The sequence below is a fragment of the Polypterus senegalus genome, chromosome 1 (genome assembly GCF_016835505.1).
Source record: "Polypterus senegalus isolate Bchr_013 chromosome 1, ASM1683550v1, whole genome shotgun sequence".
In the NCBI taxonomy this organism is placed as follows: domain Eukaryota; kingdom Metazoa; phylum Chordata; class Cladistia; order Polypteriformes; family Polypteridae; genus Polypterus; species Polypterus senegalus.
The window spans coordinates 166,416,833-166,432,373 of record NC_053154.1 but is presented as its reverse complement, the minus strand read 5'-3'; the positions used below and the strand labels follow the sequence as shown (position 1 = coordinate 166,432,373).

Genomic DNA, 15,541 nt, shown 5'->3' with positions numbered 1-15,541 from the left:
CGCGGGGGTTGCGTTCCAGACCCCCCCGCGATAGGTGAAAATCCGCCAAGTAGAAACCATATGTTTGTATGGTTATTTTTATATATTTTAAGCCCTTATAAACTCTCCCACACTGTTAACATTATTAGAGCCCTCTAGACATGAAATAACACCCTTTAGTCAAACGTTTAAACTGTGCTTCATTACAAGACAGAGATGACAGTTCTTTCTCACAATTAAAAGAAAGCAAATATATCTTATCTTTAAAGGAGCGCCGTCAGGAGCAAACAATGTCAGAGAGAGTGCTCACAAAGAAAAGCAAACAATCAAAAAATCAATACATGCTTTTAAGTATACAAAAGCACCGCGATAAAGCGGCATTTTGTAGAAGAGCGTCCGTGTCCTCTGTGCAAACAGCCCCTCTGCTCACACCTACCCCGTCAGGCAGAGAGAGTGAGAAAGATAGAGAGAAGCAAACAAGCGCCACGCGGGAAGCATATCTTATATCATTGAGGAGTTTTAGTTAACATGTAATACATGCTCTGATTGGGTAGCTTTTAAGCCAACCGCCAATAGCATCCCTTGTATGAAATCAACTGGGCAATCAAACTGAGGAAGCATGTAACCTAAATTAAAAGACCCATTGTCCGCAGAAAGCGGCGAATCAGCGAAAAATCCATGATATATATTTAGATATGCTTACATTTAAAATCCGCGATAGAGTGAAACCGCGAAAGTCAAAGCGCGATATAGCGAGGGATTACTGTATATGATGATAAAAACCCGTATTTTAAACAAATAGATCAGACAGTTTTAGAATCATTGTTACTTGTTCCAATTTATTTATTTATTTTTTCAGAAAACTTTTACTAATGCCTAGTTGGGCACATTGCTGTTTGCAATGGCATGGCTCATTATAATCCTGTTAAGTTTTTTTTTTCCCTTTAATAAACTTTGTTTCAGAATGCTTCAGTGTTCGTATTGTTTTTGTAGCTGTGAACCACCCAATGTAAGGCAGCAGGGATCTGTGGAATCTGGAGGTAACTTCTCCAGGCTGGTGGTAAGGCAGTCCCTCCTGGCATTACAAGCAATATTTGCTTCCATTTGGGAGGCATGGATCATCCCAAGTGTCTGAAAAACAGGAGTTGTTGTCCCAATCTGGAAAGGGAAGAGTGATCACCTGGACTGCCGCAACTACAGAAGGACAACACTGTCCTCGGTGCCTGGAAAGGTCCTTGCTTGGGTCCATCCTTAATAGGACCCATAATCATCTGCTCAACTACCAACAACTGGAGCAGTCTGGTAGTATGCCTAAGAAGTTTACCATCGATTATATTCTGGCACTGAGGGTTCTCATTGAACACAAACAAGGATACTGGTAGTTTCTTTACAGCCTTTGTTGATTTTCATAAGGCGTTCGACTCAGTTGATCGAGTAGTGGGACATCCTGAGACTTTGCGGGATTCCCCCCTAAGTTGCTGGATATCATGGCCGGCCTTTACACTGCTACTATGAATGCTAAATAGAGTGGAGGTAAAATCTCTGCGACTTTCCCAGTTGATTCTGGGATTCGTCAGGGGTGTGTTTACACATTTTCTTTTCTGTCTTCATTCCGCAGCTAACTCACAGGTTACAGTCTCGTAGCTTCTTGTCTTTATTTTCTAATGTTCCTTTAAATACCTCATCTTCTAAATTGCTACCTCTATCTCAGCATTCCATTATGTCTCCTTGTGTCTTGGTGGTCCCTTTGGCCAACCACAAAGTTTTTTTTTGTTATTTTCAGCCAAATGCTTTTCATTGCTTTCCACTTGCAACTCTAATGATTATGAAACCTTCAATTTTTGCTAATATTTCAGCAATTTTACTTCTCATGCTTTCCTCTTCAACCTCTAGACCTTGAGCATTAAACATGCTTTCTTTAACTTTTCTTCATGCCTCTGACTAACAGACTGTTGAAATAGTGCTGCATTATACTTACTACACAAGTGGTCCAATGGAGGCAGCTGAAAATTAGCAGATGTTAAAATATGAAGGTGAAAGTGTCTCAGACATGCATAAATAAACTTGAGTACTTTACAGCAGCAGAGAAGAATATCTGATTAAGAAAAGAAACCAGAGGAACAAAGTCTATCAAAGTTGAACTGAACTTCCTGGAAAGTGCTCAATTTCTGAAATGACTGAGAATACAAGAATAAAGATGAACTAAGAACTTCTTGCAAGTCTGATGTGTGTCTGCTTGTTGATGACATGTTTATATTTTGTGTCCTGCACCATGCATGTAGTAAGTGAGGTCCATGGCTGATTGGCAAATTTTAAACTAATAACTGCTGCTCTCATGTCTCTGTGTGAAGATGTGGTAGCATGGCGAGAGAGGTTCCCGTGCGAGATCTGAAAACGGATGGCCCTGCAATCAGTGCACATGTGCAGGATTACCCGTGACCATAATTGGCACCAGGAGCTACTGATTGCTACAGCTGTGCCACATCCTCATTTTAAATGGCAAGTGCAAGAGGAATAAAAAAGTGTCACAGAAGGTTGAAAAGGATGAAGACAAAAACAGACTGGCCAGTGATGGAGGGAGGAAGAAACAGGAGATGCAAAGGAGGTTATAAGAAAATGGAAGGCAGAGAGCCAGACAGTGAGAGCGACCGAGCTGAATGGAGTGAAGCAGGTGGTTGGGAGTGAGCCTCAGGGCCATGAGAGCTGGAGGCTGTGAAAGGGGCATTCCTACTGAATACTTTCTTGGGAGTAGATTGACAGCCTCTCTCGAAAGGGCCAAAGGTGAACGCAGGAGATGCATGTGAGGCTTCACAGATTGCCCTGCATACGCCAAAGGAAGGGTGAGAGACTGCACCTCTAGGCGGGCATCCCTTTCTTCTGCAACGTCTGGACAGTATATGGGGAGGAAACACCAGGTTTAAAGGGAAGCATTGGGGCTCATTGTTTTTATGGAATGTCTCTGGTTTTGAACCTCATCATTTTTAATAGATTATTTATTAAACTGTTTTTAACCTCCACCAGCCTCTTTTATTTCTTGGATTATTTACTGAACATTCCATGCACTCTGTTTTGGGACACTGTTTGTTTGAGGGCTTTTGATAAACACACAGTTCACTTTTGCACCTACCCCTTGCAATGCATTATGTGTTTGTCCTCATCCAGTCATGACTATCAACGGTGTCAGGTTCAAGAGGCTCCCAAAGCAGACATGGGAGCATGAAGAATACCCGCACCATTACAGATATACTACTTAAGAGTTCCTGACAACAGTACAAGATACGTTTAACTGTCAAAAAGTGGAATTAAATTATAGGTGGTGGGAAAAATACACTCTTTGGAGGATTGCATTAGGAATTTTACAGCAATTAGGAAAGCTAAAAAATTGGATCGACTCTTTTTCTCCAAACCCCACTGCAGGCCATGTGCAGAAAAATTCAGCATCAACAATTTAGCCACAGAGTTAGTGGATAACAGTGAGACGGGGATCTAAGAAGTCAACATTCAGTCACCCAGATCACCAATTTAGACCCAGAACAGGCACACAGCAGAACGTCAGTCATGGATGAGAAAAACAAAGGGCTCACAATTGGCAGTTCCATAAAGTGGAATGATAAAAATCCAAACTATATTAATCCTGCAGTTAAAGTTAATTGCCTCCTGGGGTGAAGGTATAGTATAGCACATTAAAGCTAAATCAGACTTGCTGGGTGACAATGAAGTGTCTAACTTATTGCTACATGTCAGCACTAACTATAATTCTTTGAAAAAAGTCCAAGGTAATAATGAGAAACTTATTATCCTAATGCACCAAAGCTAAAGGAAAATGTCAAAAATTAATTATTTGTGGTCCCCTACCAAAATTACACAGAGGGGATGTCATCTATAGTAAATTGTGTTCCTCTCGCTACTGGTTAGAAACCCTGTGTGCAAACAGAAGCATAACTTTTGTTAATAATTAGCATGATGTTAGGCCTAGCCTTTTGTTAATAATGAGCATAATTTGTTTTGGAAACACTAGCATTTTTTTACTCCTATCTGGAAAAAATGTTTTATTTTATCCCAAACTACAGTAGAACAATAGCTTGACAGACTGATCAAAGCACCATCCAGGCCACAGCCTTGTGATCTTAAATTGCATGGTGTTGTTTAAACCATTATGTTTTCAATCAGTAACATCAACCCTGAACCCGTTGTGGGGCATCTCACATTTAGATCTGTAGCAAGATCTAAATAAATTAATTAATCAAAGGATAAAAAGCATAATTAGACCAAGAATTAAATACCATATCCTGTACTAGTGGTACTGGTATTAGTAAATCAATTCAGATTGAAACAAACAGTGTAATATCACTTCAAAAACATCTGTGCTGCTTAAAATGCTGTTTTCTAAACATTTGCTCTTTGGGAAATAAAGCTGCTTTGGTATACAATATTATATTAAATGTACAATCTTATTTGTGTCTTCTTACTGAAACCTGGCTTAGCAAATCTGACACAATTCCTTTAGCTGAGACAGTACCAAGAGGATATACATTCCACCATAAATCAAGATATTCTGGTCAATCAGGTGGCCTTGGAATAATTCTGTGCAATGGACTGCAAACTACTTCTACAAATTTTGATGAATGTATATCTTTTTTTTTTTTTTATTTATTAATTTTATTACAATCAATACATAGCAATCAAGTTTTTACAAAAAAAAAGAATTATGCTAAGAACAGGTCGATGAATGAATGTATATCTTTTGAGACACTCATATTACATATTTAAACAGATTACGGAACAATTGTTGTTCTAGACTACAGACCACCAGGGTTAAATTAATTACTGAATTTGAATTTGATCTGATTTAGCTATAAATTATGATCATGATGGTTTGAAGAGGATTTTAATATACACATTAAATTGGGAATTGACACTTTTAGCAAATGTTTTATTTATCTGTTAAACACAGTGGGGTTTTTCCAGATTGGAGATTTAAAATTTAAATAATACAGTAAAACCTCAATTAACCATCAGTCTTTGTTAACCATGTGGTACTCCGCAAGCTCTGTACATAGGAACATCTCTCCCTTCTGCTAGCACGTAGTGTTTATCCCCAGCACCACATCAGGCCGCATTTTGAAACCTTAAAGGTGTCTTTAAAACACTTTCAGTTTTAATAGTGTTTCGTAGCTTTTCTCTTTTATTAGAATTAATCTGCTATACAATGTTATGACTGATAAACTTAAACATGTTGTGTTCTAATTGTCACAAAATTCTTAAATTATGAAACATTTACAAAATGGCAAAAGTTGTTCAAATACTGATTTATTTTACGGAGTAAACAACAGTGAACAATATAAAGCATGATGTTGACGTGTTGAAAATAGAAACCACTGATGGTAATGTTAATGTACTAATGTTAATGTTCTCCTGTATTGTAACTTTCTTTTTAAACTCTGCTATGTTTTGTTAATATATTCTGATGTGAAGGCAGCTTGTAATGTGTTGTTGGCGAGCAAAAGTGTGTAATAAATGCTTTAAGTAATGGGACTGGGTGAAGGGCTTCTGTTCTATAAGAGGCAGACACATCTGTTAGGAGACGAATAACAGGAGAAGTTAGAAGAAAAAGGAAGGTGTGGCGGAAGGAAGTTTTGAGTAGGCGTCTTTGCTGTATAGAGAAAAAAGGAATGTGAATTGCAGGAGATCAATTGATTGGTGGGGATAAGCTTTCTTTTATTATTTTGGAGGTGTGCTCCGTAACCCAGATAATAAAAGTATAAGACAGGGCACTGTTTGTTACAGAACAAATACTTCAAGTAAAATGTACAAAATTCTAGTACTTCTGAGTTGTGTTTCCTTATTACACTAGTTATTACAATATTATATGAATTAATTTTGTTAATACTGTATTATATATTTTTTTTGTAAATAAACACAACTATTCACTAATCTACATTATATCATTTTTAAAGTAGCTGTTCTGTTATCCGTCTTTTCTCTTAACCATCATGGCCTCGGCCCCAACCCCTGATGGTTTATCGAAATTTTACTGTATTCCATTAAATAAAGGCACTTCTGATCACTGCTTAATTATTTTTGATTTTTTTTAACCCACACCAATACAATCACAAATTAAAACAAGGAGAGTGCGACATCTTGATTGAATCTCTGCATCAAAATTTCAACACATTTGAAGAAACTCAAACATAATTATGGAAAACAATGTTGATCTGTTAACATCTAATTATAATGTGACTTTGAAATAGGATTTGAATACTGTAGCTCCCCTTAAAATAGAAGTGACTTAAGTACTGAAACTCAACCTGGCTTAATGACAGTACTTGAGAGTAGAAGGAGAGCAACAAATCTACAAGTTTTCATTGCACATAGATTAACTGTGCTAAAAAGTATAAAAAATGAAATGTCTTGACCCATTCTGACTACTATTCTAGACTAACAGAGGAAAATAGAAATAAACTTCATGTATTGTTTACAACAGTTTGTAATCTAACAATTGGGAGATCTATGATGCAAAATACAGAATTAACAGACATTAACAGTGTAGAAGTTATGAAGTACTTTAATTATAAAACTATAAGACTACAGATTTGCAGATTTCAGCAACACATTGTGAACTATATATTGCTTTGGCAAACTCTGTGTTGCCTTGTGCACACCACTTTGGTAAATAAACTTTAATAACAAAGAAGGAAGTCACTAATTTAAAAAATGAAACCTGCCACCAGCCCCTTAGACCCTGTCCCCACAAAAAAAAGGTTTTGAAAACACCCATTCTTAACATTATGAATTGTTTCTGATGCGCTAAATATGTCAGTTTAGACCATCAACAGTTACAACTAGACCCGCACATGCTTAACTATTATTTCAAATTGTTACATACTCACAAAATATACATACACATATCTATAAGTGTTATATATATATTATTTTTTTAGATTAACAGGCAAATTTCTAGTAATTGACTACATTTATTGCCCAGATTTAGCATTAAGTTAGGTGAGATCTTTTGCATAAGTGCTAAATCATTAATGCAGGTAATTGATAACTACATAGCACATAGCATTATTTTTCAACAAATCACAGTATTGATATTAGAAAGCACAAAATATATACTACTTTAACAACAAACAAGACTGGAAGGGGCTCTTCCTCTCAATCCATTATTATAGCAGAAGACCCCACATTGATGGTGACAGAATACTGCTAACAAGTGGTAAGAGCTGGTCTTGTGCTAGTATTGGCTTCAAAGGAAGAACAAGACTGAGTTATGCTAAATCAAATGTGTCAAGTTTGTCCACTATGAATGATTTGGCCATGGACACTCCTCAGCAAGTTATTATGAGCACATACTGAGGGGTCTTCACGTATTCCGAGTTATCATGTGTCTGTCAGCTGTTTCTGTATTGCTTATATACTGTATGTACATGTTTTGCCTACTTGGTGATGTTCTATTCTTTTGTTAGTTAATTCAATTTAGTTTGCAGCATTTGATTTATAGTAGTGACCAGCAAACATAAGCAATTATCAATCAGGTAGGGGTAGCTACCAGCAGATACAGTAGAGTCAGCTACCTGATCGACAGCAAAATTTCTCAATGCATCAAACCTGCTCCAGGGTATTCTAGGGAGTGCTGTCCAGCAATGTGGGCATTTTATAAACTAGTGCCATGATTATCCAACATTTCCGGTGGCGGTAGATGAGCATGAGGGGCAGCTCGGGTAAGAAGGACCCCAGGACCTCTTGGACGAATCTAAGATTATGGTAGAATGGCTATTTCATAACTAAGATTTAATTAAGAATCATTTCAATTTTTATTGCACTTCAAAGAAATGTCTGCCTTAAGATTTGGTTTGGGCAATGGGTTTGATTTAATAGTCTTGCATTTTCTCATGCGAGGTTATGATCTGATCTGCGCCATATGAAAGACAGAATTCATAAAGCTATATAAATAGTTATACAATGTATGCTTTGTATGCTTTGCATAAAAGCAGAAATTAATTTCACAACATTTATAGCTCAACAAACATTCAAGAGATATTTAGGAATTAAATTTAATTTCAAAGTTTCTTCATCTTATTTGTATTGGGGAAATTACATTCTTAAACTTGTACTGTACTTTTTTCAATAACTATGTACAACAAGGGGCGGCACGGTGGCGCAGTGGTAGCGCTCCTGCCTCACAGTTAGGAGGCCTGGGTTCCCTGTGTGGAGTTTGCATGTTCTCCCGTGTCTGCGTGGGTTTCCTCCGGGCGCGCCGGTTTCCTCCCACAGTCCAAAGACATGCAGGTTAGGTGGTTTGCCGATTCTAAATTGGCCCTAATGTGTGCTTGGTGTGTGGGCGTGTTTGTGTGTGTCCTGTGGTGGGTTGGCACCCTGCCCAGGGATTGGTTCCTGCCTTGTGCCCTGTGTTGGCTGGGATTGGCTCTAGCAGACCCCCGTGACCCTGTGTTCAGATTCAGCGGGTTGGAAAATGGATGGATGGATGGATGGACGTACAACAAGATTAATCTTCAAAATATCTTAATTAACACACCATTTTAATATTTTTGTGATCCTAAGCCGAAATTCTTGGTTATTAAACACTGGCACAATTTTCCACAGGCAAACTTATATAGTTACGTACATGACTTACCAATATAGGAGGTGGGGAAGGCCCTGGAGCAAAAGGAACTCTTCCCCACATCTTAATGACCTCTCCAAGTGGCTGAAAGATCTCATCACATCCCCTTTTCACCAGGAGAGTCATAGTAAAGTACCCCGCCTGGAACCACTCAGCCATTTCTTGGTTGGAAAAGGGGCCTAAATTACACAAGTCACAAATAGTATTTAATGCAATAAAATGTTTACTTACACATAAAATGTTTAAGCATCTTTAAAACATCAGGAGTAAGCGCTTTAAGTGTGTACATTTTAATTCCTTAGCAGAGGCCCCTAAAATAATGATTCAAACTATTTTTAATTTATTGTACTCATCATTAATGTGATGGATGGAAGGATTAGTGAAATGCAAGAAAGTTTTAGTCTTAAATATCCTATAGAGAACAGCTAATGTCTACAGTATGTACATTTTAATTCCTTAAGCAGAGGCCCCTAAAAGAATGATTAAAACTATTTTTAATTTATTGTACTAACCATTAATGTGATGAATGGAAGGATTAGTGAAATGCATAAAAGTTTTAGTCTTAAACATCTTCTAGAGAACAGCTAATGTCTATATTTCAATATTAGTGTAGCGAGTACAGAAAAAAAATACTCTCACAGAGGCATTTGGTTGGGAACTGCAAAAATAACCTTTGTTTCTGTTTGAAACCTCTGGATATCCTGCAGCGGTTTGTGGTGATAGTTACTTTTTTTTGTCTCCATTTGGAAGCTCTGTTAAGCAGTCTTTCTGACTAAGTGGTGATAAGAGACAGGGGGAAGTGGTGCAACAAGTGAAAGATTTGTGAATCCAATAATTTACACCATTTATTACAGGTAATTAAATATGTAACTGTACAGCCAGATGTGTGAGGTACTCTTTGATATCTTGTTGGACACAGTTCACCAGGTCAAGTTGGTTTGTGGATAAGAATTTGTTCAAGGTATATGCAAATTGTTGTCCTCCAGACATTAAGACTAAAATCAAGCTTATAAATCACTGCAATAGTTTTAAAATACTTAAATGCACCAGAAGTTCAATGCTAAATTGTGATACAATATTCTGATATTTAAACAAGAAAAAATGTCACAAAGATAGTGTAACCACAAGAGCCAATAGGTGTCATGTAAGAAGTCTGAAAGGTGGAATGGATGATCACAAAAGAATACTTTAACCTCATCTCATGATTCAAAAAGAGATAACATTTTACCTTAGAAAACCCAAAGCACTTTAGTGTGAAATAGCAGACTTGCGTAGTCACTTTTTATTTTGTTGCCAAAAATATGCTTGAATTCAATTGACTTGCTTTAACAAAATTAACAATGTTGACACCACAGTCAAGCACCTCTTTTAGACTAGTTGGCATGTGATTTGTTGAAAGTGCCTTCCTATGTATGCTACAGTGGGACAGAATCGCATCAGGCACAAATGCCAGAATATTGGTCACTGCAACACTGTGATTTCCGGTTGTGCCATGAAAATTTTCAAATTCACACCATTATTATTATTTAAGGATGGTGAATAATCATTCAGCCAATGTTCAGTCAGTTTGTCAAGTTACACGTTAGTTTTAGTTTCTCTAATTTTTTAGATTCCAAACTTTACTGAGAGACATTGTTGTTTATCTTATGTTTCATTGCAGTCATGTGGTTATCTAACACAATACACAATGATACAATGGTATTTCATATTGGCAACATTTTATATCGGAAAATTTGATACAAAGAAATTTTATTATTATGTTTACCTTTTGTGTACTCCATTTATAAACCCTTTATATTATTTGATGATACTATTTAAATTTGCTTTTTTTAATATATAAAATCTATAAATATTAAGGAAGTTTCTGATTATCACTTGGGCCATGTTTTTCTGTGGTTTCAAACTCCCAATTTCAGTTTTGCCTTCATTTTGGCCTCTGCAATCAGTTAAACCCACCTCTTGATTTTGAGGCCAGCCTAATATTGCTTCTCAGTCTCATCTGGAGAGTTAAGGTCTACGTTTCATAATAAAAACCTATTCTTTAAAAAGAGAAATGGCAAATTGTAACATATAGGACTTGTAGTAAGTTGTGGTTGGGAGACGACGCAGTATCTGAGAATGAAGTTTTTATCATCATCCTCATCCATCTCAAATGTCAAATAATATAATCAAATCTTTGGAACACTTAATGCCACAATCCTGGGAAACCATGCATATTGTAATGTGACCTAAACATTTATAAAGACTGTGTCTGCTTTACTTTTTTTCCCTCTGCGCAGAAGTGCTTTGATTCTTCACACTTCTAGTGATTTTTTTAGAAACTATCAATTAACTTTGAAAATGAATTTAAAAAGCTGTGATTTTAAAACAGAGCAGTAAGTCTTTTGAGAAATGTTTAAAGCTGAATAACCACATATTATTCTATTTTGATAAAAATGAATCCTTTATTTATTTTAAATTACATAATAGTACATGTGCTTGTAATAGCAAATTTAAGTGTCAAAGAATGCTCACAGTACGGGTGGCAAAAATTGTTGTATATGCCAGCTACATCTTAGATTAAACACTTTTCTGTCTTCTGTAATCTTTCATTTTTTCTACAATCTGTGCCACAAGGATAAGGCTGTTCTAGTGATTAATGACTTTGGCAACTGCCAACAAAACTTTATAATACTACAATTCAAACAAAGCTGATTAATTGAAGGTAGTTATGAGAAAATTATGATCTTACCTTGTATCTCTCCCTGAGGATCCTTGTAATACCACTTTAAGGATACCTCAAGGGTAAGGGGAAGTACAGGAGGTTTCCCTCTTTGGTCAAGACTCTTATCTGAAAGCCTATCATCATCAGGGGCATTATCCTGAAGGTATGCTACCATCTTTTCTGCTTCCTAGTTAAAAAAGAAAACTGCTAAATTAATGCCAGACAGTAAAATGTACATAATAATTTAACAATCTAACTTATAACTTGTTTATTGAACATTTCTATTTTGACCTAACCCACAATGAGAAGTTTCAATTAGTTTGTGCAAGCAGTCAAAAATGTCTTTTCTAACTAAAGAGTGGTCCAGAAATATACTGCTTACTTAAATTACATTTTTATGAATACTGTGAAATGAACATAATAATTCACTGATATTATACCATCCTTTGGTCATTACCATTTTTAACATATAACTAAGTTTTAGTTTGTTCTTCCTTGTAAGACAAATTGAACAGATTTATTTTGAACAGATAAATAATGGTTATAAAATGTGACATATAATTACAGTATACATTTCTTCTACAACTTGTAATGTTAAGGATTGAATAATTGAGTCATTCAGTCCAAAATCTCATGCAATTATATGAGTGAAACGACAAAACATTCTTTAATATTTTGGAAAGCTCTGCAGACAAACATTTTTAGCCAAACTTACTAGTTCAGCTTTGGGAGCAATACACAGTATGGTCAAGAGTGTATATATATATATATATATATATATATATATATATATATATATATATATATATATATACTGTACATACACATATACACACACATTTTCTTTTTTACTTTTCCTTTACAGCTTTACATGAAATGTACTGCATATTTGTTTTGTTTCCCCCCCAAAGAGCGATAATATATTATAATAATAATCCTTAGTTCAGCCTATTGTAGTACTGAATGTAGGTTTGTTAATAAAAACTAAAAAAGACCTTGTTTTTATTTTTTTAAAGTATTCCCTCAAAATATGATATTTCTAAATATAAAATGTCTTTGAAATGCACCAAATGCAAGACTCTAAAAACTGTACTGGAATACTTCAAGATAATACCACTATGGCATGAGTGGCTGGCCTCAGCCAGAAACAGCGCTTATATAACCATGACAGACAGACAGTTTATTAATCCCAATGGGAAATTCACATAACGTGTAATCAGACACGTTGAAAATTAGACTCCTAGCATTCAGGTTTCTAATTCTGTACCAAATCCGATGATGCAGAAAGCACTTATTATCACAATGGAATATATCAGAAAGTCACAATTTCCAACCATGAAAATCCATCGGTAAACATAAAATCTCAAACTCCTATGGAGCTGTATGCAACAGGAATGCTAATTTGATCAAACATATCCATAATATAGTATTCACCAAGATTGTGTCTGTTGGCATTTGACAATCATTGTCAGAAATGTAAAATATTCAAGAGAAGCTTCGTATCAATGTATATGAAAAGAGAAATGAAAACTAACTGAATCTAGGCCGTTAACAGTTGTATGCAGGGAGATTATTATTTAAAGTTGCTAATATTCTTTAAACTCCTGATTAGAGACATGGAGTAAATCTAAAGATATCAGACATTCGCTGGGAATAGTTGGAACACTATGTTTCCTTAAGTTTAGAAGAAAGAAAAAGATACTCTACACCAGTGTTTCCCAACCTCAGTACTGGGGACACACTGTGTCTGCAGGTTTTTGTTCCAAACAGCTTCTGTTTTTAATTGGACTCCTGGGCTAATTAAGTGATGTGTTATTTCCCAAGTTCTGTGTTTTGGGAACTATATAGAAATTAGAAAACTAAGTTTGGTATAAAAATATATATATATATATATATATATATATATATATATATATATATATATAGGGATATATATTATATGGGAATAATGTATTTTACTTTTTAACAATATTTTCATCTTGATTTTCTAGGTGTTCTAATTGTTTAATTAATCCATTATTTACTAATTAGTTGGTTGGATGCTAAAGTACTTGTAGACTTTGATTATTCAGTGTTGTTTGCCTGGCTGTCTGCTCTGCTCATTTTTAATTGTCATTAATAAGAAACAACGAAGGGGGAAAACTGCACAGAGAAAGGGCAAAATATAATGAAATCAACAAAAGAGAGTTAAGCATTTAAATCTATAGCAAAAGAAGAAATATTTCTAAATGTCTTATAAATGTAAAAATCATGCTGCTGTGCTTTTCTGAATGTAGAATAAAAAAATAATAATACCTGATAGTTAAATGAGATCAGTCTTATCAGGTGTTGTCACTGATTTGAAATCTGGTCGGAACAAAAACCTGTAGCCACAGTGTGCCCCCAGGACCGAGGTTGGGAAACACTGCTCTATACTGCTATTAAATGAAGTATTCTGTGCTATTCCAAAAACACAACTACAAATACAGCTTGCAGTACATTCTTAATCACTGTTAAATGGCATCTAAAAATGGCATCTAAAAATGAATGCTTGCTACTGATTTACTATGAATTATAAGCAAAATTTAGCTAACATTCCAGAATTGGACGAAGAACTAAAATCAATTCATCTTATAAAAATGTTTGTAAAAATAATCTTCATCTTATAAAAAATCTAAATATAAACGCCAACATATTAAGGCATCATAAAATGTAACCTATAAAAACACCCGCTTCTTAGGAAATAAAGTAGCAGTAGCCAATAATATTATTTTAAGTACCAAGTTGGGTGCCCATTTCCTTCTTGACATTTTTGTTATAGTTAAATACATTATTCCTTTAATTCAGGCCTTGCTTAACAGTTTTTTCTTTTTTCTCAAAATTGTACACTAAAGGATAAGGAGATACAGATGGGGTGTTTTTTAGCGAACTACAAATATCTATAAACTGCAAATGATTCTATTATTTGAGTTCTGAAATTCAAACATTAGGACAAAATCATTCTGAAAGCAGTTACTAACTTTATTCTATTAACTTAATAGATCTTCCAGGGGAAGTTGAATAGTGCTGCTGCCTTAAAGATCCAATTATCTGGGTTTGAATCCTGTGTTCAGTAATTGACTGTACAGAGTTTGCATGTTCTCATATTTTTCTCTGGTATTTCATTTTTTTTCCCTATATCCCCACAGATATGCTCACAGGGTTAACTGCAGATTCCAAAATAGGTTTCAAATGTGAATCTGTGCTGAAATACACCCTATTTGTCCACGGCTGTTTCATGTCTTACATCTATTGCTTTTGGAATTGGCTCTAACCCCCAGATATCCTGAAATGGATTTGGCGAGATTGAGACTGTTATGAACTCCCAATGCACAATACTCTTTCTTATAAAAGTTTAACAAATTCCTCACTCATTTAATTTTAAATTATGACATAAAGTCTTGATACTGACAAGGAAGTAGACACTATCAGTAAGGTTTTAGTAATTTGTTTAGTTCCATACAATATGATAATAATATGTTACAGCAATCAATCACATTCTGAATGTTGAAATCAAGGTTAACTGCATCTTCTATTAAATAATGTACATTTGGTCTATTTAAGCACTAAGGGACTAATGTAGCTCATATTACAAATAAATGAAGCAACAACAGTATCAAAAACTAAGCACTCGAAAATGGCCAACAAACGCTGTCCTACAAGTATGGCAATATGTTTACCAACATAAGTCAATAGAAAGATTAGTGTGTGCAGGTATGTGCATGTCAGTCAGGTACTAATATTTGACTTCTAACTGTCATGGCACAATTCATTAATGTTATAGGCTATTTCTGAATAACAACAATCTAATTTGAGATGACTAAGCTACCTAGTGTAGATGTACATTTTAATTACAGGCATCTCAATTTATTTTTTGGTGTTTCAACAACAACATAATTCTTTAATAAGAATATTGACTATTCAACAGACTATATTGGCTGTGATATATTAACCTGTATTTCTGCTGTCAGCTTTCATTTTTTAGGATATATTACTACAGCTTTGTTGTTGTAAAAAAAAAAAAAACAAAACCATAACTCATGCGTATGCAGGAGCTAGCCCTGTCCATGTAGCAAATGCGCTAGTCTGAAATCCAATACTTTTCCCATTAAGTAGTTAGCCTTTTCAAATTATAACACCAAACTTATAAAGACTATTAGAAAGCAATTTGCATTAAACAACTGTTCAGTAGATTTTTCCATACTGTTTGCTGC

At 35.2% G+C, this 15,541-nt stretch overlaps 1 protein-coding gene across 5 annotated transcripts in view; it reads right to left on the bottom strand.

Annotated features, from left to right (window-relative positions):
• The window catches only part of gigyf2 (GRB10 interacting GYF protein 2), a 343,857-nt gene that overhangs the window by 89,803 nt on the left and 238,513 nt on the right, over window positions 1–15,541 (bottom strand). For all 5 annotated transcript variants that reach the window (XM_039762266.1, XM_039762240.1, XM_039762245.1 and 2 more), the window contains exons 13-14: window positions 11,337–11,496; window positions 8,618–8,784 (exon numbers count right to left, since the gene is read on the bottom strand). In XM_039762266.1, the coding sequence (XP_039618200.1) occupies window positions 8,618–8,784; window positions 11,337–11,496 (327 nt within the window). The remainder of the gene's footprint in view (window positions 1–8,617; window positions 8,785–11,336; window positions 11,497–15,541) is intronic.